General features: G+C 35.7%; 2 protein-coding genes and 1 long non-coding RNA gene across 10 annotated transcripts in view; 2 read left to right on the top strand and 1 right to left on the bottom strand.

The window, feature by feature from the left end:
- Window positions 1-18,057, top strand: part of KIF27 (kinesin family member 27) — a 31,540-nt gene extending 13,483 nt beyond the window's left edge. For 4 of the 5 annotated variants that reach the window (XM_070742736.1, XM_070742735.1, XM_070742737.1 and 1 more), the window contains exons 8-18: window positions 1,160-1,293; window positions 3,707-3,862; window positions 4,750-4,955; window positions 7,383-7,580; window positions 8,810-8,917; window positions 10,945-11,121; window positions 11,989-12,204; window positions 13,617-13,823; window positions 14,338-14,536; window positions 15,890-16,045; window positions 16,748-18,057. In XM_070742736.1, the coding sequence (XP_070598837.1) occupies window positions 1,160-1,293; window positions 3,707-3,862; window positions 4,750-4,955; window positions 7,383-7,580; window positions 8,810-8,917; window positions 10,945-11,121; window positions 11,989-12,204; window positions 13,617-13,823; window positions 14,338-14,536; window positions 15,890-16,045; window positions 16,748-17,172 (2,182 nt within the window). In that variant the 3' untranslated portion in view covers window positions 17,173-18,057. Of the gene's footprint in view, window positions 1-1,159; window positions 1,294-3,706; window positions 3,863-4,749; window positions 4,956-7,382; window positions 7,581-8,809; window positions 8,918-10,944; window positions 11,122-11,988; window positions 12,205-13,616; window positions 13,824-14,337; window positions 14,537-15,398; window positions 15,462-15,889; window positions 16,046-16,747 lie in introns of those variants that run through there. The other variant, XM_070742738.1, reaches the window with a different exon arrangement.
- Window positions 16,596-21,876, bottom strand: LOC139162412 (uncharacterized). The gene is made up of 2 exons (XR_011558323.1): window positions 21,610-21,876; window positions 16,596-18,648 (listed from the first exon to the last, which is right to left on the bottom strand). It is a non-coding gene; the product is annotated as an uncharacterized lncRNA (long non-coding RNA).
- Window positions 21,877-21,966: 90 nt separating this feature from the next.
- Window positions 21,967-26,757, top strand: part of GKAP1 (G kinase anchoring protein 1) — a 31,585-nt gene continuing 26,794 nt past the window's right edge. Inside the window, exons 1-4 of one of the 4 annotated variants that reach the window (XM_070742739.1) lie at window positions 21,967-22,283; window positions 24,754-25,017; window positions 25,149-25,292; window positions 26,388-26,465. In XM_070742739.1, the coding sequence (XP_070598840.1) occupies window positions 24,802-25,017; window positions 25,149-25,292; window positions 26,388-26,465 (438 nt within the window). In that variant the 5' untranslated portion in view covers window positions 21,967-22,283; window positions 24,754-24,801. Of the gene's footprint in view, window positions 22,623-24,753; window positions 25,018-25,148; window positions 25,293-26,387; window positions 26,466-26,757 lie in introns of all 4 variants that reach the window. The other 3 variants (XM_070742742.1, XM_070742740.1, XM_070742741.1) reach the window with 3 other exon arrangements.

The following is a 26,757-nucleotide window of genomic DNA, read 5'->3' as shown; positions in this document are numbered from 1 at the left end:
AAATGGTACTCAAGAGAATCCTGCCTGTCTCAACCAACATAGAGGCAGCACATGGACATCCATTTCAATAACCACCAATACACTTGGCATCCATGAATCTGTCTAATCCTGCCTTGAAGCTATCAAGACTGACAGTTGTCACAACCTCTTCTGGAAGTGAATTCCATAAACCAATGACCCTCTGGGTGAAGAAATATTTCCCTTGATTTGTCCTCACTTTCTTACCTATGAGCTTTGAGGAGTGCCCCCTTGTCCTAGTATTGTGTGATAGAGAAAATAATTTTTCTCTATGCACCTTTTCTATCTCATGCATGATTTTATACACTTCGATCAAGTCACCCCTTAAACGCCGTCTTTCAAGGCTGAAGAGACCAAGGCGTTGCAACCTGGTATCATAAGGGAGGTGCTCCATTTTCTTTATCATTCTTGTTGCCCTTTTTTGCACCTTTTCCAGTTCCATTATAATCTTCTTGAGGTGCAATGACCAGAACTGTACACAGTACTCCAAGTGTGGTCTCACCATCGATTTGTACAGAGGCAATACAACACTTACTGACTTATTTTCAATTCCCTTCCTAATCATGCCAAGCATGATTAGGATAGAAAGTTGTATTTCTGTAAGATGCGATAGTCCTTACAAAACTGTCTTTGAATTCATAAATAAATAAGATAACAAATGTGCCTAAAGAAAATAGTAATCACATTTTTATTTAGTAGCAATACTCATAGCACTGTTTTGTTCATAAATCATTCTTTCACTGTAAAAAATGCTTATAATTATGTGAATCCTCGACTTATGACTGTGAGCTCAAACTTTCTATTACTAAGTGAGACAGCTAAGTGAGTTTTACCCCATTTTACGAACTTTCTCGTCACAGTTGTTAAGTGAATAAATTAATAATATTTTAAGTGAATCTGGCTTCCACATTGACTTTGTCAGTTGACAAGTATCTGAAATTTGATCTCAACGATCACGGGGATCCTACATAAGTATGAAAAATAGTCATTAGTAACTTTTTTTAGTGCTGTTATAACTTTGAAGGGTCACTAAACAAATGGTTGCAAGTCAAGGACTACCTGTAATACATTTGTCATCTCAAGCTGTATTTGTATTTTTGTATTTTATTATTTTTAAATGCCTGCTTTAATTTTTATGTAGACGTTCTTTAAACCGTACATGGACACGGAAGCAGGCTCCTTCTAGCTATGCAACTGAAGGAAAAGAGATACAACAAAACACCATTTCAGAAATTGGAAATCTTTCATCAACAGAAGCTGTTACAGATAAAGAAGGTAAACTGATATGCCACCTTTATTGTGTCTTACATAGTCCAAAGAATAAAATGGGAATGGAGTTCTGGAAATATGGATTTGTATTCAAAGTAATGCATAATTAATCAATGTGCATGACATTTATACTATCATATTAACATATTAAATTTCATAAAATATACATATTTTAAATATTTATTTATTGAAATGCCTTTCAATAAAAATATTTTTTAAGCAAACAAGCTCTTAAGAAAACTAACTATGCCTGTAATGCATAATATAACATGTAGTTGCGGCCCTACTTGGACCGGGAGTCACTGCTCACAGTCACTCATGCCCTCATCACCTCGAGGTTCGACTACTGTAACACTCTCTACATGGGGCTACCTTTGAAAAATGTTCGGAAACTTCAGATCGTGCAGAATGCAGCTACGAGAGCAATCATGGGCTTCCCTAGGTATGCCCATGTTACACCAACATTCCGCAGTCTGCATTGGTTGCCGATCAGTTTCCGGTCACAATTCAAAGTGTTGGTTATGACCTATAAAGCCCTTCATGACATTGGACCAGAATATCTCCAGGACCGCCTTCTGCCGCACGAATCCCAGCGACCGGTTAGGTCCCACAGAGTTGGCCTTCTTTGGGTCCCTTGGATGAAACAATGTCGTGTGGCGGGACCCAGGTGAAGAGCCTTCTCTGTGGTGGCCCCGACCCTCTGGAACCAAGTCCCCCCCGGAGATTAGGATTGCCCCCACCCTCCTTGCCTTTCGTAAACTCCTCAAAACCCATCTCTGCCATCAGGCATGGGGGAATTGAGACATCTCCCCCAGGCCTATATAGTTTATGCATGGTATGTTTGTGTGTATGTCTTGCTTTTTAAATAAGGTTTTTTAAAGATATTTTAAATATTAGATTTGTTATACATTGTTTTTATTTATTTATTTATTTATTAGATTTGTATGCCGCCCCTCTCCGCAGACTCGGGGCAGCTAACAACAGTAAAAAGACAATGTAAACAAATCTAATATTAAAAGTAATTTTAAAAACCCCAATTTAAAAAAACAAAAACCAATCATACATACAAACATACCATGCATAAATTTTATAAGCCTAGGGGGAAGGGAATATCTCAATTCCCCCATGCCTGACGACAGAGGTGGATTTTAAGAAGCTTACGAAAGGCAAGGAGGGTGGGGACAACTCTGATATCCGGGGGGAGTTGGTTCCAGAGGGTCGGGGCCGCCACAGAGAAGGCTCTTCCCCTGGGTCCCTCCAAACGACATTGTTTAGTCGACAGGACCCGGAGAAGGCCAACTCTGTGGGACCTAACTGGTCACTGGGATTATTATCGCTGTAAGCCACCCCGAGTCTACGGAGAGGGGCGGCATACAAATCTAATAAATAATAATAATAATAATAATAATAATAGTAAAACTTTAATAATATATTAAATACATTTTATAACATGTAGATTTTAAGTTGCATCAATAAATATGGAAAATCATTATTATGATTTTCATAATGATCAAATGAGAATTAACATATTACAAGTGACATTTTGATATTATACACATCTCCATATTATTGCATGCTATTTTTGAACACTATATTAACAATTTTACATAAATTTATCTGCATTGGCCAATGTATACAGAAATTAGTTTTCCAACAACACTTGGAAGCTTAAGAAACTCATTATACTATATATGAAATCCCCATTCATGTATTTCATAAATATACAGGTAGTCCTCGACTTATGACAATTGAGTCTAAAATTTCTGTTGTTAAGTGAGTCAGTTATTAAGTGAATTGCCCCATTTTAGGATCTTTCTTGTCACAATTGTTAAGTGAATCACTGCAGTAGTTAAGTTAGTTACGCAGTTGTTAAGTCAAACTGGCTTCATCATTGGCTTGCCTTATGAGAAGGTTGCAAAAGGACATGCCCAATGGTGAGATTCAATTTTTTTACTACTGGTTCTGTGGGTGTGGATTGGTGGGTGTCACTTGGTAGGCGGGGCCAGCCAGAGGTAGTATTTTCTGCTACTGGTTCTCCAGAACTGGTCAGAACCTGCTGAATCCCCCCTCTGGATATAACCCATCGGACAGTGCAACTGTCATAAGTCTGAAAAATGGTTATAAATCACTTTTTTCAGTGCCGTTGTAATGTCAAATGGTCACTGAACAAACTTTTTTAAGTTGAGGACTATCTGTAATTGTGTTCATATATAATCACTTGGATTCATAAACTTTCTGTGCTTAACAATACATACTAAAAATAGATTTCAACCTTTAAAAAAAATATCTTCTACATAAATACAGCATTTTATAATATACCTATCCTAGTTTTGTTTGTTGGTGCAAAATTGCTTACACATAACATTTTAAGCCTCTTGAGAATGTTATATTTTGTTAAAACAATGTACTTTCTTTAAAGGTGCGGATATTGAATTTATCAAGAAAAGTCAGATAATAAATGTGCAAAAATTAAAGAATTCAGAGCTAAAACTTATTGCTGCTAAGCAAAAAATGAATGAACTTACCCTTAATATCAGAATGAAAGAAGAACTCATTAAAGAATTGGTGAAAACAGGTAAATATATTTTGTAACTTACACTTTTAATATCAATATATAAAATAAAAGAACCAAGTTTATATGAGATAATTATTGCTGCTCAAACAATTTTTTAAAGGCAACCTAAGTCAATGTACAACATTTGTTAAGATTGAAGCAATCTTCAGTTTGTGAATTTTTATCTAAAAAGTTACATTAAATGATGTTGAATCATTTATTTTTATTTCATTGTCTATTCCAGTGGTTTTCAACCTTTTTTGAGCCACGGCACATTTTTTACATTTATAAAACCATGGGGCACATTGAGGGGAGGGGGGCGGCTAAAAAAAGTTTGGACAAAAAAATTCTCTCTTCCTTTCGCTCTACTTCTCTCTCCCTCTTTCTCTCCCTCTTTTTTTCTCTATCCATCCCATTATTTCTCTCTTCCTTCTTTCCTCTTTTTTGCTCTTTCTCCCTCCCTACCTCCCTCTATGTCTTTCTCTCTCCCACCTTCCCTCCCTCTCTCTCTTTCTTTCTTTCTTGCTCTCTTTCTCTCTTGTTCTCTTTCTCTCTCTCGCTTTCGCTCTCTCTCTTGCTTGCTTTCTCTCTTGTTTTCTTTCTCTCTCTCTTGCTCTTTCTTTCTTTCTCTCTTTCTTTCTTTCTCTTGTTTTCTTTCTCTCTCTGAGCTTCGCGGCACACCTGACCATGTCTCGCGGCACACTAGTGCGCCACGGCACACTGGTTGAAAAACATTGGTCTATTCTACCTCCTGGTTATTTTGAGAACAAATTTAGCCATATTTACTATTATTTGGACCATTTGTGTGTATGATACATATGTTAAATGGTTTTTAAAAATGATAACAGTTACTACAATGCCAAAAGTCACAAATGAGATTTGCATTTTTTTAAATCAATGTTTTTAAGGTAATGATGCTCGATCTGTAAGCCAGCAATATTCTCTGAAAATAACACAGCTAGAGCATGAAGCAGAGCAGGCTAAAATTGATTTAGCAGAAACACAAAAGCAGCTGCAAGAACTGGAGAACAAAGAACTAAGGGACATTGCTGAAAAAGCCAGATTACAGAAAGAGTTCAGAAAAAAGATGGATGCAGCAAAACTGAAAGTTCAGGTATTTGCAATCGGGAAATTCATGAAAACCTGTGCATACTTTGCAAAAAGTACAAAATAATATATCATCTAATCTCTCAACTAGAGAATAGAATAGAATGTAATTCTTTATTGGCCAAGTGTGATTGGACGTAAAAGAAATTTGCCTTTGGTGCATATGCTTTCAATGTACATAAAAGAAAATATACATTGTCAAGAAACATGATATACAACACTTAATGATTGCCATAGGGATCAAATAAGCAATCAGGAAACAATCAATATTAATTAAAATACCAGTAACAGGTTACAGTCATAAGTGGGAGGAGATGGGTGACAGGAATTATGAGAAACTAGTATTAATAGTAGTGCAGATTTAGTAAATAGTTTGACAGTGTTGAAGCATTTGGGAAAAAACATAGTAATGGCATTTGAGAAAAAAATGTTCTTATGTTTAGTTGTCTTGGTGTGCAGTGCTCTATAATGACGTTTTGAGGGTAGGAGTTGAAACAGTTTATGTCCAGAATGAGAGGGATCAGTAAAAATTTTCACAGCTCTCTTTTTGACTCGTTCAATATACAGGTCCTCAATCAGCGTTCCCCGTAAGCTGCGCGCGTGAGGGCTTTTCTTATTTTGAATGTTCCGGGTGGGCTGGCAGGGGGATGGGGAGCGCGCGCAACCGCCCGCGCGCCCCCGACATTGAAAATCACCTTCGCCAGCCTCCGCTGTGAGGAGAACGGAGAGAGAACGAGAGAGAGTGAGAGCAACAGACAGCAAGATAGAGAGAAAGTGAGAAAGAGAGAGAGAGAGAAAGGGGGGAGAGAAAGAGATAGCAAGAGAGAGAGAACAAGAGAGAGAAAGAGTGTGAGAAAGAAAACAAGAGAGAAAGAGTGAGAGAGACAGAAAGAAAACAAGAGAGAAAGTGAGAAAAAGAGAGAGAGAGCAAGAGGGGGAGAGAGAGAAAGAGAGAAAGAAAGAGATGAGAGACGAAGGAAGAGAGAAAGAGGAAGAAAGCAAGAGAGAGACAGAGAAAGCAAGAGAGAGAGAGAAGAGTGGAAGGAAGAGATAGAGAGAAATGATAGAAAAAGGGAGAAAAAAAGAGAAATGAGAAAATGATTAAGGCAGAGAATGACAGAAAAGAGAGAGAAACAGAGAGAGAAGTGACTCTTGATTTAAAGCATATGGTAAAAGCACTTAAATAATAACAGAGGGAAAAAAACCCAGCCCTCACCTGTTTTTATTAATGTTTTTGGTTTTGCTGGTTGATTTAGTTTTAATAGTAATGGAAATAATGGAATGGTTTTAATAGTAATGGAAAAATATTTACATATTTTCCATATTTACAGCAGCACGAAGCTTAAAACTTCAGCCTGATGATGGTGAATGTGATTTCACCGAAACGTCGCATAGACACTCAAAATATTACACGGGGCAAAACCCGAACTCAGAACAATCTACATACATATACCCATGAAAATCTACAAAAACAAATATATAAAAAAACATTTGACACATACAGAATATAGTTGTCGGCTATAAATAGATTAACTGCCTTGAAATGGTCCTGGGTTGGGCCTAGAGGCAAAAAGGAGCTGTGACGTTCCTTCAATATACCAGGGTGATCCGACATAAAAAAAACATATATATATATAAATATATATATAAATATATATATATGCCACCCAGTCCCAAGGGGACTGCCGCTCAGACACTATACTTTTCCGCCCACACTGAAAAAAAATTAGAGGGAACATTGTCCTCAATAGAATAGATACTTGATATCATAGATACAATGGAATAGATACAGTACTTGATAGTATAGCTATAGAGAATAGATACTTGCGATTATCATAATTCATGAATCTTGCTAGGTTGGTGTGGTATAGTAGAATAGATTTAATAACCATGTCAACAAAGAGACTTAGAACATGAAGTGGAGGTCAGAAACCTATTCAATGAGGGGTTACTACAATGCTTTCTTTTAGGGATCTCTTCTTCAGAAATGTAGTTTTTTGCTCATTTGCCCTATGCATCAATTCGTGTCAAAATAATTCTGTATATCATATGTAACCTAGATATTAAGAAATATAAGCCATAAAAATTCTTATTTGTGGAGCATTTCCAATAATAGATTTTGTTTTTAGAAAGTAATGTTCTCCATCCGTAAAAATCCTTGATAACTTAATTAATTATGGACTCAATATCATGCCAAGTACCAAGACATTATTATGGTTTTTATTTTATTTATATTTCATCTTTCTCATATATGTACACATATACTCTATATGTTGAAAATGCCAATGCTTAGTCACATATACAATGAACCATAATTAAACAAGCAGCAAGTTGGTAAAACAGTCCTATTATAAAGCTAACTAAACAATAAAATAGTATTATATTACGTAAGTTAACAATAATTGATGAAATAAAATGTATTATGTGACTTCAGGTCATACAGAAAAAACAACAGGAAACTAAGAATCTAGCATCATTATCTATGCAGAATGAGAAACGTATATCAGAACTAGAACAAAATATTAATCACATGAAAAACCAACAAGCCAAATTACAGAAAAAATTGCGGGAAGAGAATGAAAAAAAGAAAATACTAGAAACAGGAATTCAGCATGGTCAATTGAAAATCAAGGTAAAAGATTTTTTTTAAAAAATTATTTATTTACTTACTTACTTACTTACTTACTTACTTACTTACTTACTTATTTGATTTCTATGCCACCCTTCTCGAGGTGTCTCATTAATATACCGGTAACAATATATAAGAAATCTAACCTCTAAAATATGAAAATTTACTAAAAAACATTTAAAAGATCCCATGAACACTCGCATACATTCATCCAATCCAATCATATCTCATATTGGCCGGAGACAGTCTCATCACTCACAGCCCCCATGCGAAAGACGAGGGAGGGGGCGGTACGTATCTCTGGAGGGAGTTCGTTCCAGAGGGCCGGGGCCGCCACAGAGAAGGCTTTTCCCCTAGGCCTCGCCAGTCGATATTGTCTGGCCGGCGGGACCTGGAGAAGGCCGATTCTGTGGGACCTAGCTGGCTGCTGGGATACATGAGGCAGAAGACAGTCCCAAAGATATCATTTATCTCATACCAGTGTGTAAATTATTACTATGTTTAATGACAATAGTTTCATATCACTTGATTGTAATTCACAACTTCTAAAACACTTCTTCAGTGAATATATCATGCAGTTAATGTATAATTTTATCTGTAAACTGTTCCACAAAACTATATATTAACTGCATATCATTATTTACCAATAAGAGTTTCAGAAATTGTATATTACAATCAAGTCCCAAAAAGGTTCTTAATTCAAATTGTATTTCAATTCTGAATTTGACACATCGCGTATTTTACTTTAATTCCAGGCTTTCAACAGTATTGTAGTAAGTCGATATCAATTATTGAGACTTGTAAAGATTACTTCTGTGTGTGTGTGTGTGTGTGTGTGTGTGTGTGTGTGTGTGTGTGCCTGTGTACGTTTGAGTCAGTCTTGACTAGATGGGCAAATCCCTTCAATTTTCTTGGCAATATTTTTTGTAAGTGGTTAGGCTGCCCCAGAGTCACCAAGCTGGGTTTGTGCCTACAGCTCATGATTTCCTGGTTTTTAGCACAGTGTCTTTAACATTTATACCAAATTGGGTCTCAGATTATGTATAGAAAGTCTTAATCAAAGTGATACATAAATATGAAATATAAAGGAAGGGTATGTCTATATATGATAATTTATTGTGTTCTGATAAGTATTATAATACTTTGTGCCTCTAAAATTTATGTTTCAAAATGAGAACTGAAATATGTAATATTCTAGCAATATGTATTAAAACATTTTTTTTTACTTATAGGAACTTCAACAAAAGACAGAACAGCAGGAGATGATTCTAAGGCTAAAGGATGAAGAGATTGCTGCATTTAAGAAAAGAAATTCAACTGGGGCTCCCCAGCAACTACAGGCAATTGAAGTTTTGTAATGCTACAATATGGGACTACTTACTTACTTACTTACTTACTTACTTACTTACTTACTTACTTACTTACTTACTTACTTACTTACTTTGTTTGTTTATTGTCAAACATGTACAAGATAGTAGGTATTGGTATAAACATAAACATTAGCAAAGTAGGTACAGGTGAACTAGGCAATAGGACAGTAGGATAGAGGCGGTAGGCACAATGGTCCGCTTATGCCTTGAATGCTGCAATTCTTTATTTAGTACTTAATTTCTGTGACTTATACTGGCTTTTCTCCTCTAAGAAATACAATAGAACAAGTTAACAATTAAAAACTTTGCAAAATTGTTACAGCTTTTCTAAACTCTAAGTGAGATTCTGGGGAAAATGCTTCCCCTTAATAAATTAAAGAAAGTTATAATTTGTGGGAGGCAGGAAACTAGACTTTATTTTTACCAGTTATAAGAGGTTGTGTGAATCATTTATCATGCAATCAACCTTTCCTTATTTATAGGATTACAGATAATCTTGTTTTCCATTTTAGCCCTTGCCTTGTATGATTTCCTAGAACACTTATGGCAAAATATTTTTAACTAAAAATAGTCCAAAAGTTTATTATGATTAGTGATACTATAAATTGTCTTTTTAGAAGCATGTGATGGATTCCTTTTGGTAGATGCTGCAGACTTCAAACAAAGAAGTTTTTTCTTTGTTTGTAGAGGAAGATTTCAGTACAAAAATAGCATTTATTTTCTCACACGTCTGAAGAATCTATCTTGTGTAATATCAATGCTTAGCTAGCCTTGCTCTTTGACACTCTCCCAGCTCTGGTGTACAGAAAAACTGAGGTTCTTTTCCCCTTCACTTAAACACTCTTCAGCCTCTCGGATAACCAGCCTTTTGATTACCAGCTAATATATTCTAGGGCTAGGCTTTTCAGCCAGGCATTCTTTATAACTGGTTGGAGCTGCTGCTAAATACTACTAGTATTTAGCCATTTCAGTTCTGGGTAGGGAACAAAGTTTGCTTCCAATACAAGAGCCATAGACCTGTTACTGCCTCTTACTTCTGTTGATCTTCTGAAAAAGAAAAAGGTTAAAAATTGTGATCACGTGACCTTGGGACAGTGCAGCTGTCATAAATGCCAATTGTCAAATACCTGAATTTTGATCATGTGACCAGGAGAATGTTATAACAGTCATAACTCAGAAAACCAGTCATGCCACTTTTTTCAGCACTGTTGTAACTTGAAATTATCACTAAATGAACGGTTGAATGGTTCTAAGTCAAGGATTACCTGCACCTGAACTTCTGATCTCCCTCTGGAGGCTGACCCTCAACTGGAGGAAAAGTTATGCAACTTCCCATTGCCTCTTTTCAGTACACACCAATGTAACATTGGCTCTTGTTCCTATTCCGCTTCCCCGTCCCACACACACCACCAATGTTAAAAAAATGGGCACCTTATAAATGTTATAAATAAATAAAGCTCACACACACCATATTTTGCCTGATTGGTGAAATATACTTGTTGCGATTATACCATGGGTATATAAATTTGCTGAGTTAATTGTCAACCATCCCTCAATAACCCTAACACATTTGATAGCAAAACAAGCGTAAGGCAGCTGAAATAAGCAGATATAATCATTTGATGGGCAGAATTCAGGGGTGGGCAAAACTACAGAGCCAAAGTACATTCTATTCTCCCAGTGCATCCTGATTCAGAAGGCCTTTTGTTTTGTATTTGAGGTACAGGCACGAACCAAATAATTCAGTTGCCTCACATGATAAAGGGGGGGGGCAACAACATCAAGGACAACCTCCACTTCCCCAGTAAAAGCTACATCTGTAGAAGTCATTATTTTAAAAGGTATAGAGTTTAAATGGTATATACTGTAGTATAAATGCAATTTAGAACTTTTAACCCATTGAAAAATAGGCACTGTTTAAGCTAGTTTTAGTATTATAGTATTAACATTAGTATAATTGAGAAGCTAAATTTTTGCATCATTTCTGCTCAATGTAGAAATTAGAAGAGAAAAAGAAGTGCTTAGATGAAGAACTAGAAAAGATTTTGCACCAGCATCAAGAGTTAGCTGCTTTGGAGGAAGATTTAAAAAGAAGAGAAGCGATTATTTTAAAGAAGGAAGCACTGATGCAGGAGAAAAGCCATTTGGAAATTAAAAAACTGAGATCCAGCCAGGTAATTTTAAATACTGTGATATGCTAGGAAATGAAATTAGAAATTAGCACTCCACACTTGCACTCAGCTTCCTATGTCTTCAGTATAAAAATGTTTTAGCAATTTCAAATTAACTGATTTTTTAGTGAGAAATATAGGATACATCTACTACTGAATGTTTTGTAATCATTTTTTCTCTTTCTCCCATAATAGCTAATACAGTACATGTCAAACCAACATAGAAAATGTATTTTGTTACACTGTATTCTGTTATCAAAACAGATGATATAGTTTTGGTACACGCGGTACTTGTGCCACGCTTAGATTGGCTTTGCATTTGCATGCCTACACTTTTTCTGTTGGGCAAAATAGCAAATTAACTTCTTGCTGTGCTATGATGCAAATGCAATTGCTATGAAAATGTTTTTGCAAGGTGAATGCTGACATGGGGTTCCATTGACAGGATCTCTTAACTTGTTCCATCTCCTTAGTTCTGCCCTTTCCCCCAAGTCTGTAATGTTAAACAGACTATGCTTCCCTTTCATTTATCTTTTAAGTTGAGCAGAAGTTCAGGCACAACATGGTAGGTGTTCCTACCAAATGACCAGTTAAATTGAAGCTAAAGAAGTTGTGGTGAAATCATTAGTCATGATTTCAGAGAAACAAAATCTGGCCAAACCCTAACTACTTCTAATCTATATTATATTCAGTGTACATATTAGTTCAGGCATGGAGAGATAAACATATCCTAAATTTCTAAAAGGTTTCCAGTAGAATATATTATATGAAGACTTATGTCATGTTAAATGGGATAGTATTTAAAGTGCCACATCTCTCTTCAAAATTATTGTTCTTAAAGGGGTGATATTTTCATTTATGATTTCATAGGCTCTCAATGAAGATAGTTTGAAATTATCTACCCGTTTAAGTGTGTTAGATCAAGAACTTTGTGACAAAAATAAGCAGCTTCAAAGGAGTGCCACTGATGAACAAGGGAGGATTTTTGAAGAGGTTCAGGCTTTGCAAAAAGAAAAGGATCAGCTATTGAAAAGAAGAAACAGTGTGGATGAGAAATTAAAAAATGGCAGAGTGTTATCGGCAGAAGTAAGTCATTATCTATTTGATATCTATTAGCTGCTGCTAGTAGAAAAATCCAAATGCAATCAAAGTAGGTAAATTGGTAATATGTAGAGCTGGTAATTTTTTTAAAAAAGGAATCAAAGTACAGTATTTTGTTAAAAACTTTCAGAAGGAATTGAACAGTGGAAAGTACCACCAAGATGCCCTCTTCTTCCATTTTCTGTATTTGTGTATTTTCTTCTCTGCTTCTAAAAAACAGCAGCCCTTATATGTTAAGGGATGTATTATTGTTAAACTGAAGAATGCAGTTTCATTTTAAAAAGCGATCAGGGAAAGTTGTGAAAGATCATATGATTATAGAACTATGGAGTGCCAAATAGGACTACAAAATTAAGGATATTGAAAAAAGAGGAAAAAACCCTGACCTTTATTTTTTTATTTTCCTTTTCTGGATTATAACTTTAAAAAGAGAAATACCTACTACTAAAAAGTAGCAATGATGACAAAAAGCCACAGAGGGAGGAGAATTGGGGAACAATTTTAAAATAATGGAATAAATAAAAGAAATGAGCCAGGGTGGCGCAGCAGGTAGAGTTCCGTACTGCAGGCCACTGAAGCTGACTTGTAGATCTGAAAGTCAGCGGTTCAAATCTCATCACCGGCTCAAGGTTGATTCAGCCTTCCATCCTTCCGAGGTGGGTAAAATGAGGACCCGGATTGTGGAGGCAATAGCCTAGCTCTGTTAAAAAAGTGCTATTGCTAACATGCTGTAAGCCGCCCTGAGTCTAAGGAGAATGACGGCATAAAAATCGAATAAATAAATAAATAAATATCTCTCATTTTGAAATATTTGTTTGTATACTTAATTCCATTATAGATAGAAGAGACTTTTTAAAAGCACAATAGACCAGAAATTTGAGAATTGGCTCCTTTTCTATAGATGTTTCTCTGTAAAGCAGATAGGCTTCTGAAAAACCCATGTATTTTTCAAAATAGTTTGAAAGTTATTGTAATAACTGAATGCCATAATTAGACTTTTAACATTTCTGGCAGCACACAGCATTTATAGCAATGGCATTTAGATATATATACCACTTCACAGTGCTTTACAGCCTTCTTTAAGTGGTTTACAGAGAGTAAGCAATCTGGGTTCTCATTTTACCCATCTTGGAAGGATGGAAGGCTGGGTCAACCTTGAGCCTACTGAGATTCGATTTGCCAAACTACTGCCAGCTGATCACTGCACTCTAACCACTGCGTCACCGAGGTTCTTCTTGCCACATAACTGTATATGTATTTATAGTACAGTATATAAATATAACTATAATATTGTATTACAGTATGTTCATAGTCACAGCAATTGTGAGATTAACTATTATTAATAACCTTCAGATTTATTGTAACATATTTGACATTTCTGCTTTGTTTCTTCCTAGGAAGAGCATGTTTTATTCCAGCTTGAGGAAGGAATTGAAACTTTGGAAGCGGCTATTGCTTACAAGAACGAAAGCATACAAAACCATCAAAACTCAATCAGAGTCTCATCACAGATCCTTACACAAAGTGAAGCCAGTGTGATGGGAAAGTTGGTATCACTATCTGCTATTGAACTGCGTGCAATTCTTTTAAAGTATTTTAACAAGGTTTGTCAGAATATTATTCAGCAAAGATTCGACCTGTTCTTTTTACTGATACAAAATGGCAATCTGATGTACTTCTGATAATTCATGAACATTGGAGTTGTCTAAAAATAAAATTTGTATGAAAATACACAATACAAAAACTGATTATTTGTTTTTGGATTCTAATAAAATATAGGATTTTTAAAATATAGGATTTTGCCCCATCATTTACATTCTATTATTCTCTGAATTTAAATTATAGCACATATTTTTAAAAATAGCCATTCTATCTGAGTGCATGTATCATAAACCTTCTAAAAATATTTGGTAGCGGTAATTATGTTTTATAACTCAGAGCAGTGAAACCATTGATTTTTTTTATAAATGTATGTTTCATAGCACATCCGAATTAGATGACTTTATTAACAATTCCTCTTAAAGCTTACAAATTGATTTTTTTAAAATTATCTTAAGAAACAATGACTAAATCTATATTCAAACAGACATTTACAAAATAAAATACTACATTTTTTAGGTTGTTCGACTCCGTGAGAGTGATCGTAAATTACAAGTGCAGTCTGAAGAACTGAGAATGAGGGCAATGGAACAAGAAACTATCATAAGAGAACTTGAACTGGCACTTGAACACCTCATGCTGCAATGTGACAGGCGTCTCACCCTTCAACAAAAAGAACATGAACAAAAAATTCAGTTGATACTACTTCACTGTAAAGGTATTGGATCTTGCGTATGTTTAAACATAGTAGGAAATAGTTCTCGTCTAACAAGACAAGACATTTATTATAACTACTCAGAGAATGAAAATTTGATAGATGCTAACTAGTCTTATGGATTTGATTTTTTTCTGTCATAGAACTATGCTTGCTCCTTATATTTAAAATATCAAAATTAATTTTAAATATATACTTACCATTTTCATACTCCCATCTAATGGAGCATATTCATTAGAGTCAATATATAAGATTAAATATTTGAACATTAATGTAAAATATAAAATCTTAAAATATTGTTACTGACATAGCTTACCCACAAATTGCAATTTATATAGCATTAGAGACAAAGAGTTATGAGACACTCATTCTATTAGCTCTTGCTTTAAAATGTCAATTGTAATAAGCTCAGATAAACATGCTTTGATATTTATATTCTTTTAACATATTTCACACATAGCTAGACACAAGAAGTCAAGATTTGGCTTCTTTCTTTTTCTATGAACAGAAATTCATTCATTGCATGTTAGAATTGATGAAAATAGGAGATAATTGTTTCTAAGTTCCATTTCTCCCAGTCTCATGTCAAAGTTATTTGATAGCAGGATCGGAATTAAGACCACACGGGGAAAGGGAAAAATTTTGAAGGCCTCCTTTACCAGGGGAATAGAATCTTGGTTATCTACAATTTATAGAGGAACATACCAATAATCTTTGACTTACAACCACAGTTGGGACTGGATCATGTAATTGGACCCAATTTTATGACCGTTTTTACATTAGTTGTTAAGTGAATTACATGATTAAGTGAAGTATGCAGTTGTTAAGCAATTTTTCCACATTGACTTTGCTTTTTCAAATGCAGATGGAAAGGAAACAAATTGTGACCATGAGGCATTATATCTGCTATAAATGTAAGCCAGTTTGTCAGGTGCTTAAATTGTGATCATGGAGGAGATGCAATGGTCGTAACTTTGAGAATGCGTCCTAAGTCTTTTTAGCATTTTTTAAGCACCATAGTAACTGAACCATCATTCAGTTAATGGTTTTAAGTCAAGGACTTTCTGTACCTGGGTACAATATCCTCAGGTTCATCAAGATGAGCCTCTTCCAACATAATTTCATTATTGCTTAAAGAAGTAATTTTCAAACTTATTAATGGCTGTACTTTTTGTTAGGTGCTCCAATTAGGTTGTTTTTTTATCTATGGTTATTCATTTTTCTATAACTTTAAACTATAAATTATTTTTCACAAAGTTGAAGACAAAATGCTAGCAAGATGCAAAATAAACTTTCTTTGTTCATCATGTTGTAATAAAATGGAATATAGTAAAGCAAATTTCTGTCTTTTTTTAGACAAAGAAGGTGAAAATATTGCAGAAACTATTAAATCCAATGAAGTTAAAGTTCAGCAGTTGGAACGAGATTTGTTTTTTTATAAGAAAACCAGCCGAGAGTTAAAGAAGAAATTAAAGGATATTGTTGGAGAAGCAACATATCACTCTAAACAAAGTAAATGTATAAATATTAAAGCTAAAATCCTAATATAGCTAAAGCTTAGTAGTAACTCACATTAAGAGAAAAGTTCCCATAAAGATCTTTCTTTCCCTATATTATCTATCTGCTATCTGCTGATCCATCTATCTATCAAATTTAAGTACTGCCTATCTCATTTTGAGTGGTTAAACTGCAATGTTATATTTGTAGATTACAGACAGTATGGATTTTAAAAAAACATTTGTTTTATTAATAATAGTTTTTAAATATAATTTATATTTCATTTCAAGGCAAAAGTTGAATTTTAATTTTCAGATAACAAACCAAGATTTCAGATAAGAAATTTTTAATTTTTGCAAATTTTAAATTTATTTTAAATTCCCACTAATAAGTGTCCTTTGGAAAGACATAGAGGTACTGGCAGCATAGCAGGGAAAATATCTGAAAATTGAATGTAGTCTGACTCCTTCTGACATATACATACAAATGAACACATTTCCCATTTCCACTAATGAAAGCTACAGGTTTAGAGTAATTTCCATAAATGAAAGGGTAATGCAAGATCGAAATGCCAATGTTCTTCTTTATTAACTTTTAATTGCACAATCAGATCATTTTACAATAACAGTTTGAATCAACTAAAATCTGTAACATTAGAACTGTAATATTTACCTTTAAGCATTTAAGTTAATTGTTGCTTTGAATATTTCATTTTAGGTTATGCTTCTAATGATGGGATGCTACAAGAAAAAACAAGTATTTCTTTAGAAGAACACAGACAGAGACCCCAAGCTGTAGGGAAATTGAAAGAAATAAACAGCACTGTAGGCAATATAGGAACACAGCAGGCTTCATCTGAAACAGTTGAAGAAGTTGCAGAAGCAGTACTCTCTACCTCTAATAATCGTGAGGAGTCAACAGGGAAAGTACAACATTTCACGAAATCTCATTCACAAGCATGTACTTATTCACAGACAGGCAACCCAGTCACCCAATTTCAAGGAATGACTCCAGTAAAATTTTCCCGTAAAGAATTACGCCATATTCCAGTTTCTGAGCTTATATCAAGACGAGCTAGTATAAATTCTATTGCTGCAGATTCCATTGAAATGCCTAGAAAATCTCATGACAATACTATGTGATTCAGATGACAATTCAGAAAGTAATTTTACAGTTTCTTACTTTTCCACCATATTTCGGGAAGTTACAATGTTTGTATAAATTATTGTTAGCAGTTATTCTTCACCTTGGTCTTTCATTTTGCTTTAATTAAAGTAATCTAATTCCTTTTTGGCATTGGCACGATAGTATACAAAGGGGAACAATTTTGTCTTTAAATAATTTTTTTACTTACATTTTTATTAATATGGGTTTTTATTCTTTAGGTACTGTGCAGTATTATACTGTTTTGCATAATATAGAAAGCTGGTTCACACATTCCCGATAGCATACTAGTGAGAACAAAGAAACATAAATAACCAATTACTCAATACATTTCATGATTATGAAAAAAAAACCATAGTGAAGAAAGGGCTATCATTTTATTTGTAGTTGATATTTTTTTGATAAATTGCCCTGACACCCGTATAGATATGGAAAGCATACAATGAAGTAGAAATGTCCTTTAAAAACTATTTTTCTAAGATACTATTCAGTAGTTAACAAAAGGAAAAAATTGAAAATCCCTCATTGCTAAAACGTACATTTAAAATAAGTACACATTTACATTTCAAATGCAAACCTCATCCCTAACTTACTTGGCTACAAAAATCATATTTGAACCAAGCCTAGTACTAGTATAATTTTGATGGATACCATTTTTAAAGTACCGTAAATATTTTACTTCTATGATCAACATTAAATCTATTTCCATGATTGTTTATACAGACAGGGATAAACTAAGTCAATTGAATTGAAATGTAATAAAAATTGTTTTGCTTTGTCAGAGAATATCTGTACATCCAAGTGATTAACCCAAGATGAAGTTAAATCTACTAATTAAAATAAAGCCAGAGACTATTTCAAAATATCTTGATCCTGAGTCACTGTTTTAGGAACAGCTGTTACTCCTATCCAATAAAAGCACCTGCTGGTGAAGGGGCAGAGATAAATGTTGGTTTCCTTTGACTTCTGGAGAGATTTTCCTGGAGTGTACCAAATTTTCAGAAATCTTTCTAACAAGAAACATATTTGTTTATGTATGGTAGTTTCACAACCAGGAATATGGATTGGAGTTTTGGTAATATTTAGAGACTGCTTATCCCTATTTGGCTTCTATCAGCAGTAGTTCTCAAGCTTGGGAATTTTTATCTAGGCAATTATTTTATCCAAATTGAGCTTTAGCCTTCAGAAGTTAGAATTGTAAGCCAGGCTTATTAAGAGGATCACTCTAAGATATTTCCTTGGATAATACTTTAAGAAAAGATGGGTAGTAGTTCTGTGTTTTAGCTATTTTCACAAAGGAAGAAACAAAGTAAAAATATTAAGAGTACAGTGCATCAGCAAATTTGCTCAAAAAAGATTACTGTATTAGAACTGAGCCTTGAAATAATTTAAGTAGTGGTGATATTTTTTTAGCTGTGTTTTTCCCATTTTTGTTGATTGTTTCTGTCTATGATCTGAAATTAAAATATTTCAAAGTTAGTAATAGTTTCTATGTAGAAAGTTGTAAATAAGAATGCTTCACTAAATGTGAGGTTATAATGTTTCCTTTCTTCAACAACACTGGAAAATTAATGACTGAAATGAGAACTACTGTGTATCCAGAATTTTATGGAAAAGAATATGTGTAGCCACAATTTTCATTGTTTTTCGTATTATACAAACACAAACATACATATCCCATGCTTTGGACGTTACCAATGGGAAACTAACCAATAACATCATGGCCTGGATCAATATAATCGTAGAGAGTTTTAAATAATATAAGGGTAATAATTTCCAGGCATCTGTTCTGTTTACTAAAAGTAGTATCTATACTGGCATTTAGAAACTGGCAGCAGTATTGTTTTTTTAACCTGTTTCCTATTCTAGTGATCTGTCTGCAGATGGATCTCATCTATGTTTATTGGACAAGCTCAGTGAACTCAATGGTGATTCCCAAGTAAAAATAAACATGATTTCAGATTTAATCTTTTTTTATTAAAAATTGGGGGGGGGGGTCAGATTACCTTAGCAATAGGAATTATTTTGTGGATAGTGGCAAGATCTGAACTCATTTTTCATTAGATTGGAATTTTTATCATAGTGTCTGCTATGTAAAAATATAAACATGAGAACACTCATATAAAAAAGTAATTCATATATACAATACCATTCATTTCCCCCCCCTCCCCATTCATTCATTCATTCATGTTACATGGCTGCCCAACTCATAATTGCAATTCTGGACCGTTAACATGGATTTAAACTAATATAAAACAAGGCCAAATAAGAAAAAAGAAAAAAAATATGACACATTCAATCCCAGTCTAGAATCATTCTATATCAAACTATTATAGAACAACTCATTCACCAGCCTTGCCCAATACTCAGGGAGAAAAACTAGTTTTTGAAGGCATTATAAAAAGAATTGCAGCCATCTGAATTTTAGGGGATATTGGGACAGGCAATGAAATAAAGAGTGTGTCTATCTTGAGTTGAGTGGATTACATTGCTTTATAAATGAGATCCTGCCAGATCTCGTGGAATGAGCAGATTCAGTTAGTGGAAATTAGTGGTTCCCCCAAGAAACCTGGATAGGCCTAAAGTGCTTTACAGATTGTATTATAACTAGCAATGCTGAATAAGACCTGGAGCTCATAAAGTAGTGGTGTTACAGGCATTGATTGTGTAAATATAGCTACCCAAAGTGCTGTATTCTGAATTGTTACTCGCCTCAAAGATGAATTTGTGGAAAGGTCCTTCTGGCGACAGCTGCTACCTGCTCTTCAAATAGAAGCTGAGAATCCAAGAGAATCCATGAATTGTACAGCACTTCAGCCTAGCTTTTCATGTGTTGAGGAAAACTATCACCAGCACTGCCATTGAGTTGGGTAAGGACACTGCTAACCCAGATTCAATAGCGGTAATTCCATCTATCCCTTAGTGCCAGTAATGGGCAGCCAAATTTTTTACTTCTACACTATGGATGCGGCTTATTTTGTGGGTGTGGCTTGATGGTCATGTGACTAGGTGGGTGTGGCTTGTCGGCCATGTCACCAGGTGAGAGTGGCTTCAACGATCATCATCGTTCAAGTGAACTGTTAAGTCCTCGACTTACAACGTCACCAGTGTTGTTCTCTGGGGTGACAATTTGCTTCCTGTTTCCTGTGCTCTCCTTTCTGGGTCACCCCCTGCCTCAGGCTGGATAGGTAGGCGAATGGGTGCCGATCAGCTGTTGAGAAAAGAGGCAGAAGGAAAAGGCCCCCCTGCAACTCCTGCTGGTGCTGGTCTCCCTGCCGCTTTCCGAGGAAGAGGAGGATGGGAGAGGGTGATAGTCAGCTGGAGTTGGGCACACACTTCATTTCCGCCGGTGGAACTGCATTCCACCCCATCCTGCCTGCTGCCCACCCCTGCTTAGTGCCCAATTCAATCGTAGCTCCTACATCTTAATACATGTAGAGTAGTGCCTGTAAAGCCACAAGGTATTCTGTGATGATAAACTATCATAAAAGGAAATTACTTCTAAAATTGCTAAAAGATAAAGACCAAAAATTATAAAGTGTATTCCTATAGTACAGAGGAATAAAAGATAAAGATAAAAAAATATATAAAGGGCATAAAACAGGGATGTCCAATCTTTGCAACTTTAAAGACCTGTGGACTTTAACTCTCATAATTTTGAGAGCTGAAGTCCACAAATCTTAAAGTTGTCAAAGTTAGACTCTCCTGCCTTCTCAATAGTTTGAATTACAAAAGAAACCCAACAATTACTGCCAAATGGCTTTCCATTGAGGACCTGTATACTGCAGAGTCAAAAAGAGGGCTGTGAAAATATTTACGACCCCTCGCATCCTGTTTCAACTCCTACCCTCAAAATGATGCTTTAGAGCAGTGTTTCCCAACCTTGGCAACTTGAAGATATTTGGACTTCAACTCCCAGAATTCCCCAGCCAGCATTCGCTGGCTGGGGGATTCTGGGAGTTGAAGTCCAAATATCTCCAAGTTGCCAAGGTTGGGGAACACTGCTTTAGAGCACTGCACATCAGAACTAGACACAATAACATTTTTCCCCTGAACGCCATCACTGCTAAACAAATAATACCCTCACCAATGTCAAACTATTCACTAAGGCTGCATTAGGAGCCTTCTCACCCTTCCTATCACCCATCTCCTCCCACTTAGGACTGTATGACTGTAACTTGTTGCTTGAATCCTTACAATTTATATTAATATTGTTTCCTGATTGCTTATATGAACCCTGTGACAATCATTCAGTGTTGTACCTCATGATTCTTGACAAATGTATCTTTTATTATGTACGTACACTGAGAGCATATGCACCAAGACAAATGTCTTGTGTGTCCAATCACACTTGGCCAATAAAGAATTCAATTCTATTCTATTCTTATTTCTATTTCTATTCTATTCTAATTTACCTCCAGCGCTGCTGCCTTTCCTCCCACCAGTATAGAGCACTACTGGAATCGCGGGACAATTAGGCATACGGAGCAACCCAGGCGGGTAACGGGCACCGAGGTGAGCAGCGCAAGACTTCAGCTGCCAGGCGTGACCACCCGAGGAACTTGGAAGTATTTCGGCCCTTTCGGTTTTTTCTCAACTTCTTTCGTTATATCGTAGAGGTGGATTTGGAAACCAAGCCTCTCTCGCGCGCGTCTTTCTTACTCGCCCCGTCGCCTCACCCCGAACTCCCAGCCGTGGGGCGGTGGGGGTGTTTCCCCTCGTGGTGTCGCTACGTCACAAACGCGCTTGGTTTGCGCATGCGTCAGCTGTCCCGTTCGGGTATTGTATTATACACCAGCCGGCCGACTCCGAGACGTAAACAAAACTCTGCGAGCGAACGAGCGCCGGAGCGAGACGCGTCCGCGCGCTCCCGCCTGCACAAGCCCTGCCGCTTCCCCGCGCGCCCCCTTCGCCAGTTCCTGCCGCCGTTGGCCGCCCGCCCGCCGTCTCCGCGAGCCTCCCACAAAAAAACCTCCGAGCCGTTTTTTCTAAAGACGCCCGGCGAGTGCCCGCTTAAGCCTGCAGGGGAAGCCTCCGTCGCGCCGCCGTCTGTTCACCCGAGAGCGGCTTTTGAGGCTCAGAAAGGCGGGTGAGGGCTCTTCCTTCTCTCCTTTACCGCTTCTGTGTGGACTCCCCCCTTCCCCGAAAAGAGCCGAAGAAATGCCTGCGGTCCCCCTTCCCGGGGAGGGGGGCGTGGAGAAAGGGGAACGCAAAAGGGAGGGGAGGGGGTGGCCAGGACGCCCAAGGCTCGCTGGTTATGGCTGTAGGTTGGCCTGGCCCTCTTTATTGGTTAATGACCCGGTCCTGGAGGAAAAGAAGCCCGTTAATTTTGATTTTTCAACAAGGAAAAACGGCGCCTTTTACTTTCCACGAACTGGGCAAAGGCTCTCTCGGAAGGCAAAGCAATACAAGGAGCCACAATTGATTTGTAAGCAAAACTCCCCGAGGTTAAAGCTTGGTGATAGCAGCTCCAGGCCAGGGGGGAAAAAAGGCCTAATTTGTTGATTTGAACAAACGGAGCTTTCAGAAAGGGTTGGGAGTTAAAATGCTGAGGGCATTCTCTCTTAACGTTCAAGTTTGGAGCTCTTCAATCCTTCATTTTTGAGGAAAGGGGGAAAAGGATGTCCTTGCCCCCCACTTAGCAGCTGAATCATTTAATAAAGTGTTGCCTTTAGCTTTTATTTTATTTCAGTTACCAGCCTAGGGGTGAAATGGGTTTAAAATCAGCTATGATTATCAGAGATTAGAGCAGCGTTTCCCCCATTTTAGGAAACTTGTCTACTTGCAGGACAGTAGCTACGGTAGGAGTATAAAAATTCGTTTTTTTGTTACCTATTGCCTCAAAGGAAGAAAGGGGAGCAGAGAGGCAGGGGCAATGGGGCATCCAATTTCATGCTGGTGTCTAATTTTCTGCTGACCAAGAATGGGATGATAGCTCTTGGAGTTTATTCTCTTACAGCACAACTTCAAGCACTAGTTTGGGCTAGATTGTCTCCACCTTCCTTTCTCTAGACAGTAAATGTCCCTTCCAAAGTTTCTGGGGAAGACAATGCTTTCTTTCATATGCAGTAACAAACGATTGTTTTATTTGGATGCTTCCTACTAATTAAGTAACACACTGTTTTAACTGACTTTTAAAAAAGGATTTCAGCTTTGGTGAACTATTTGAATAATAAAATAAATTACTATTATTTCATTTTGCGAAATTTTTGGAAGACTTTTTCCAGTTCAGTCCATGCGGGGTGTTAAAATATGTAGATATGTATGTTTAATGCTCTTTTTATGTTATTTATGTAAATTATTGGTATTTTTTTGACAAATATAAATACCATAGACAAAGTTTTTTTCTTTTAATAAATGTATTAAATGAATAATAGTCATTTTTAATTAAAAAATAGACAAAGTTTTGTGGACATTCCTGGAGACAAAAAATTAACACTTGGTTTGAGACATAAATATAAACTTGTTAAATGGCAGCATCTGAAATATAGTACTGTATTTGGAATAATAGAGGAATATCATCCAGGCTATAACATTTATTCTCAGTTGAAGATCAAGGATACAGAAATAATCTGTTAACTTGTTTTCACCAGAAAGAAAAGAAAGCATATGTCTTATTTATATTTTTATCAAACAATATGGAGCTTCTCTCAGATTCGGATACTGCAAAATTTAGTATAAGCTGTATTTTTATTACACATATTTCTGTTTTCTATATAAAGATAATTATATCTTTCTAATTGAATCATTAAAGCACCAAGATATTTCCAGATAACTCTCAATTAAAATAATTATGTATTTTTATGCAAGTCACTGGAAACAATCCACAAAGACTCTTATAGTTCTCACTAAGAATAAAGTGACAGCAGCTACTCTCACAGTAATTGTTCATCCTCTAAATGAGTGGCAAGTTTGGAGAAGCAGCTTTGCTATGTTTTCATTAGGGCTTAATATTTTAAGAGAATGTTGAATATTATGTCATGAGGGGAGGGTAATTTAACAAATAAATAAAAGTCAGGAAATAACCATCACCTCATGAGTCTTTGCTTTATATTTCCCAATAATTATTTTGAGGTTTCATTTTCCCTTGTAAGTATTTTTATTTCAATTTTGTGCATTTTTTCTGTGAAAAATTCCTACCATTTAGGCAAGCTTCCTAGAATTGTTTTTTTGGGGGAAATAATATTAATTATCAAAATATTTACAGTTGCCTTAGCAAAAGAAGTTTTGTTTCATACTTAACTAAAATATGTGGACTTCATCTCCTAGAATTCCTCAGTCAGCATTCTGAAAATTTTAGGAGTTGAAGTTCCCATGTCTAACAGTTGCCAAGTTTGAAAAACACTGATTTAAAACCTTCCAGAATACAATTGTACTAGCTAATATAACATTGAAAATCTATTAATTATTTTCCTTTATGTTACCCAATTTAAGGTTGAAATGTACTTTTAGAGTTTTGATCATGCTAATTTTCTGTGCCTGGTCAAAATAGATTGTCATTTTATTTATGCTGAACCATAAGGAGTCTATAATTTACTATTAAATTCTTCTTGTTCCAGGAAATACCGTGATTTGGAAATCTGTTTTCTGACACTTGCAGCACTAAAATGGCTTCTGCTGTAATTAGTTCAGTCCCTACAACTGCATCTAGATTTGCTCTTTTGCAAGTTGATAGTGGCAGTGGCTCTGATTCAGAATCTGGAAAGGGAAGAAGTAATCAGAGTGGTGGAAAGACACAAACTGCAGGCAACAAGACTATAAATGAAAAGAAAAAGGAAAAGAGGAGGAAAAAGAAGGAGCAGCAGCAGAGTGAAGCAAATGAGGTTAAGTGTGGGTTAAATTGGGGGGTGGGGGGTGGGAACCTAAATCACCATACAGTTAAACTGTGAAAATAGTTTCAGTGAGTCATTCTTTCATATGTGAAAATGGTTTATTCTTCTCATTTTCTTTTTAGCTCAGAAATCTTGCTTTTAAAAAACTTCCTCCAAAAGCCTCCCATGGAGCCAGCTTCTCTTTGCAAGAACAAGCTTTCAACCACACAGGGAGGAAAGACTCCCAGGAAGAGGACTGGCAACAGTGGAGGCAAAGAGATGAGCAGGTACTTCAGTATTTTATTTTGCAACATATATTACTGCAAAATTCTAGTATCCCTTCCTCGTTTTGCCATAGCTACAACTTTAAGCAGGTTGGCCTCAAGGGAGAGAATGACTACCCCAAAGTCACCTTGTGTGGTTATGTGACTGAACTTGAAATTATGGCTTGTCTTTGCCAACCTAGCATCATAATAACTATAACTCATTGGTTCTTACTTGCGCTGTTTAGATCTTCTGGCAAAAAGTAGATATACAACTGCAGCCTATGGTTTGGATATACCTGAATATATTATATATATTCCTGTGAATATAATTCTGGGTACTCATGTATAGAATTTGTATGCAATTGACTGCAATCGTGTGCAGTAGGGATCCCCAAATCTTTCAGTTCATCAGCCTCTTTATTAAGTTTAAGGTTGTTTATCAATCCCCAAACATACATTATATTAAAAAAATACTTTTTGAATAACAATAGCAACTACAGTATTATAGCTAATAATCTTTATAAAAATAAATAATATTTGAAATATGAAAAATACAGGATTTAACATACCTTTTAAGACTTGTAACTTGATATCATTAATGGGAGGGATGTCTCTGATGACCATCAAAATGGACACTGATATTTGGTTGGAGATTGGTGAATTTTTATCGTAAATCGCTACACTCTTCCAAGTTCAATCTGTTCTTGTTGTTCCCCATTTACTGATCTCCTTTTGACATTCAGCTATGCTACTTTAGACAACCCTGAGTTAAAGCAAAGTCTTCCTTAATTCACAATTTATATTAATATATTTTTGAATTTAGAATGGCTCAACATCAGTAGCCGTAACACAATTGTCTTTACTATTCTCTACAAAATCTTACAAAACATAAATGCTGAAAAACATATTTTGTAGACCCAGCATAAATGGTATTTATACACTTGCTGCTACGTACATTTATTTCATAGGAGCAAGATTTTATCATTTTTATCCTGATCTTAATTTCATTTAAGGATACAGAAAGGGACAGTAAAACAGTGAAATCATTAAATTAAAGGGTATGTATACTTAAATAAATATTTGTCCCAGCTCTGCTTTTCTGCCTTGTTTTTTCAGCTGACTTCTGAAATGTTTGAAGCAGACCTTGAAAAAGCTTTACTTTTAAGCAAACTGGAATATGAAGAACACAGAAAGGTATATCTTACTTTCATTAAGATTAAAGCATAATAAATACAGATCCTAGATCTACCATAATATCAGTTATTTTCATAGTCTTGAGAAACTTAAAAACATTTAAATATTGTGAGGAAAGAAAGCCTCAGTTAATTATATCATATCATAGTTAAAAACAAAATATAAGAACAAAGATAGGACTTTTTTTTCTTGCACTAAAAGTGAACGATATATATAGGATAGATCTATTTCAGCCTTATTTTGACCTCATCAGCTAGCCACACCTTCACTGGGACTTGAACTTGCAACCTTG

The sequence above is a fragment of the Erythrolamprus reginae genome, chromosome 2, assembly GCF_031021105.1.
Source record: "Erythrolamprus reginae isolate rEryReg1 chromosome 2, rEryReg1.hap1, whole genome shotgun sequence".
Taxonomy (NCBI): domain Eukaryota; kingdom Metazoa; phylum Chordata; class Lepidosauria; order Squamata; family Dipsadidae; genus Erythrolamprus; species Erythrolamprus reginae.
This window is presented reverse-complemented; position numbering and strand designations above follow the sequence as displayed.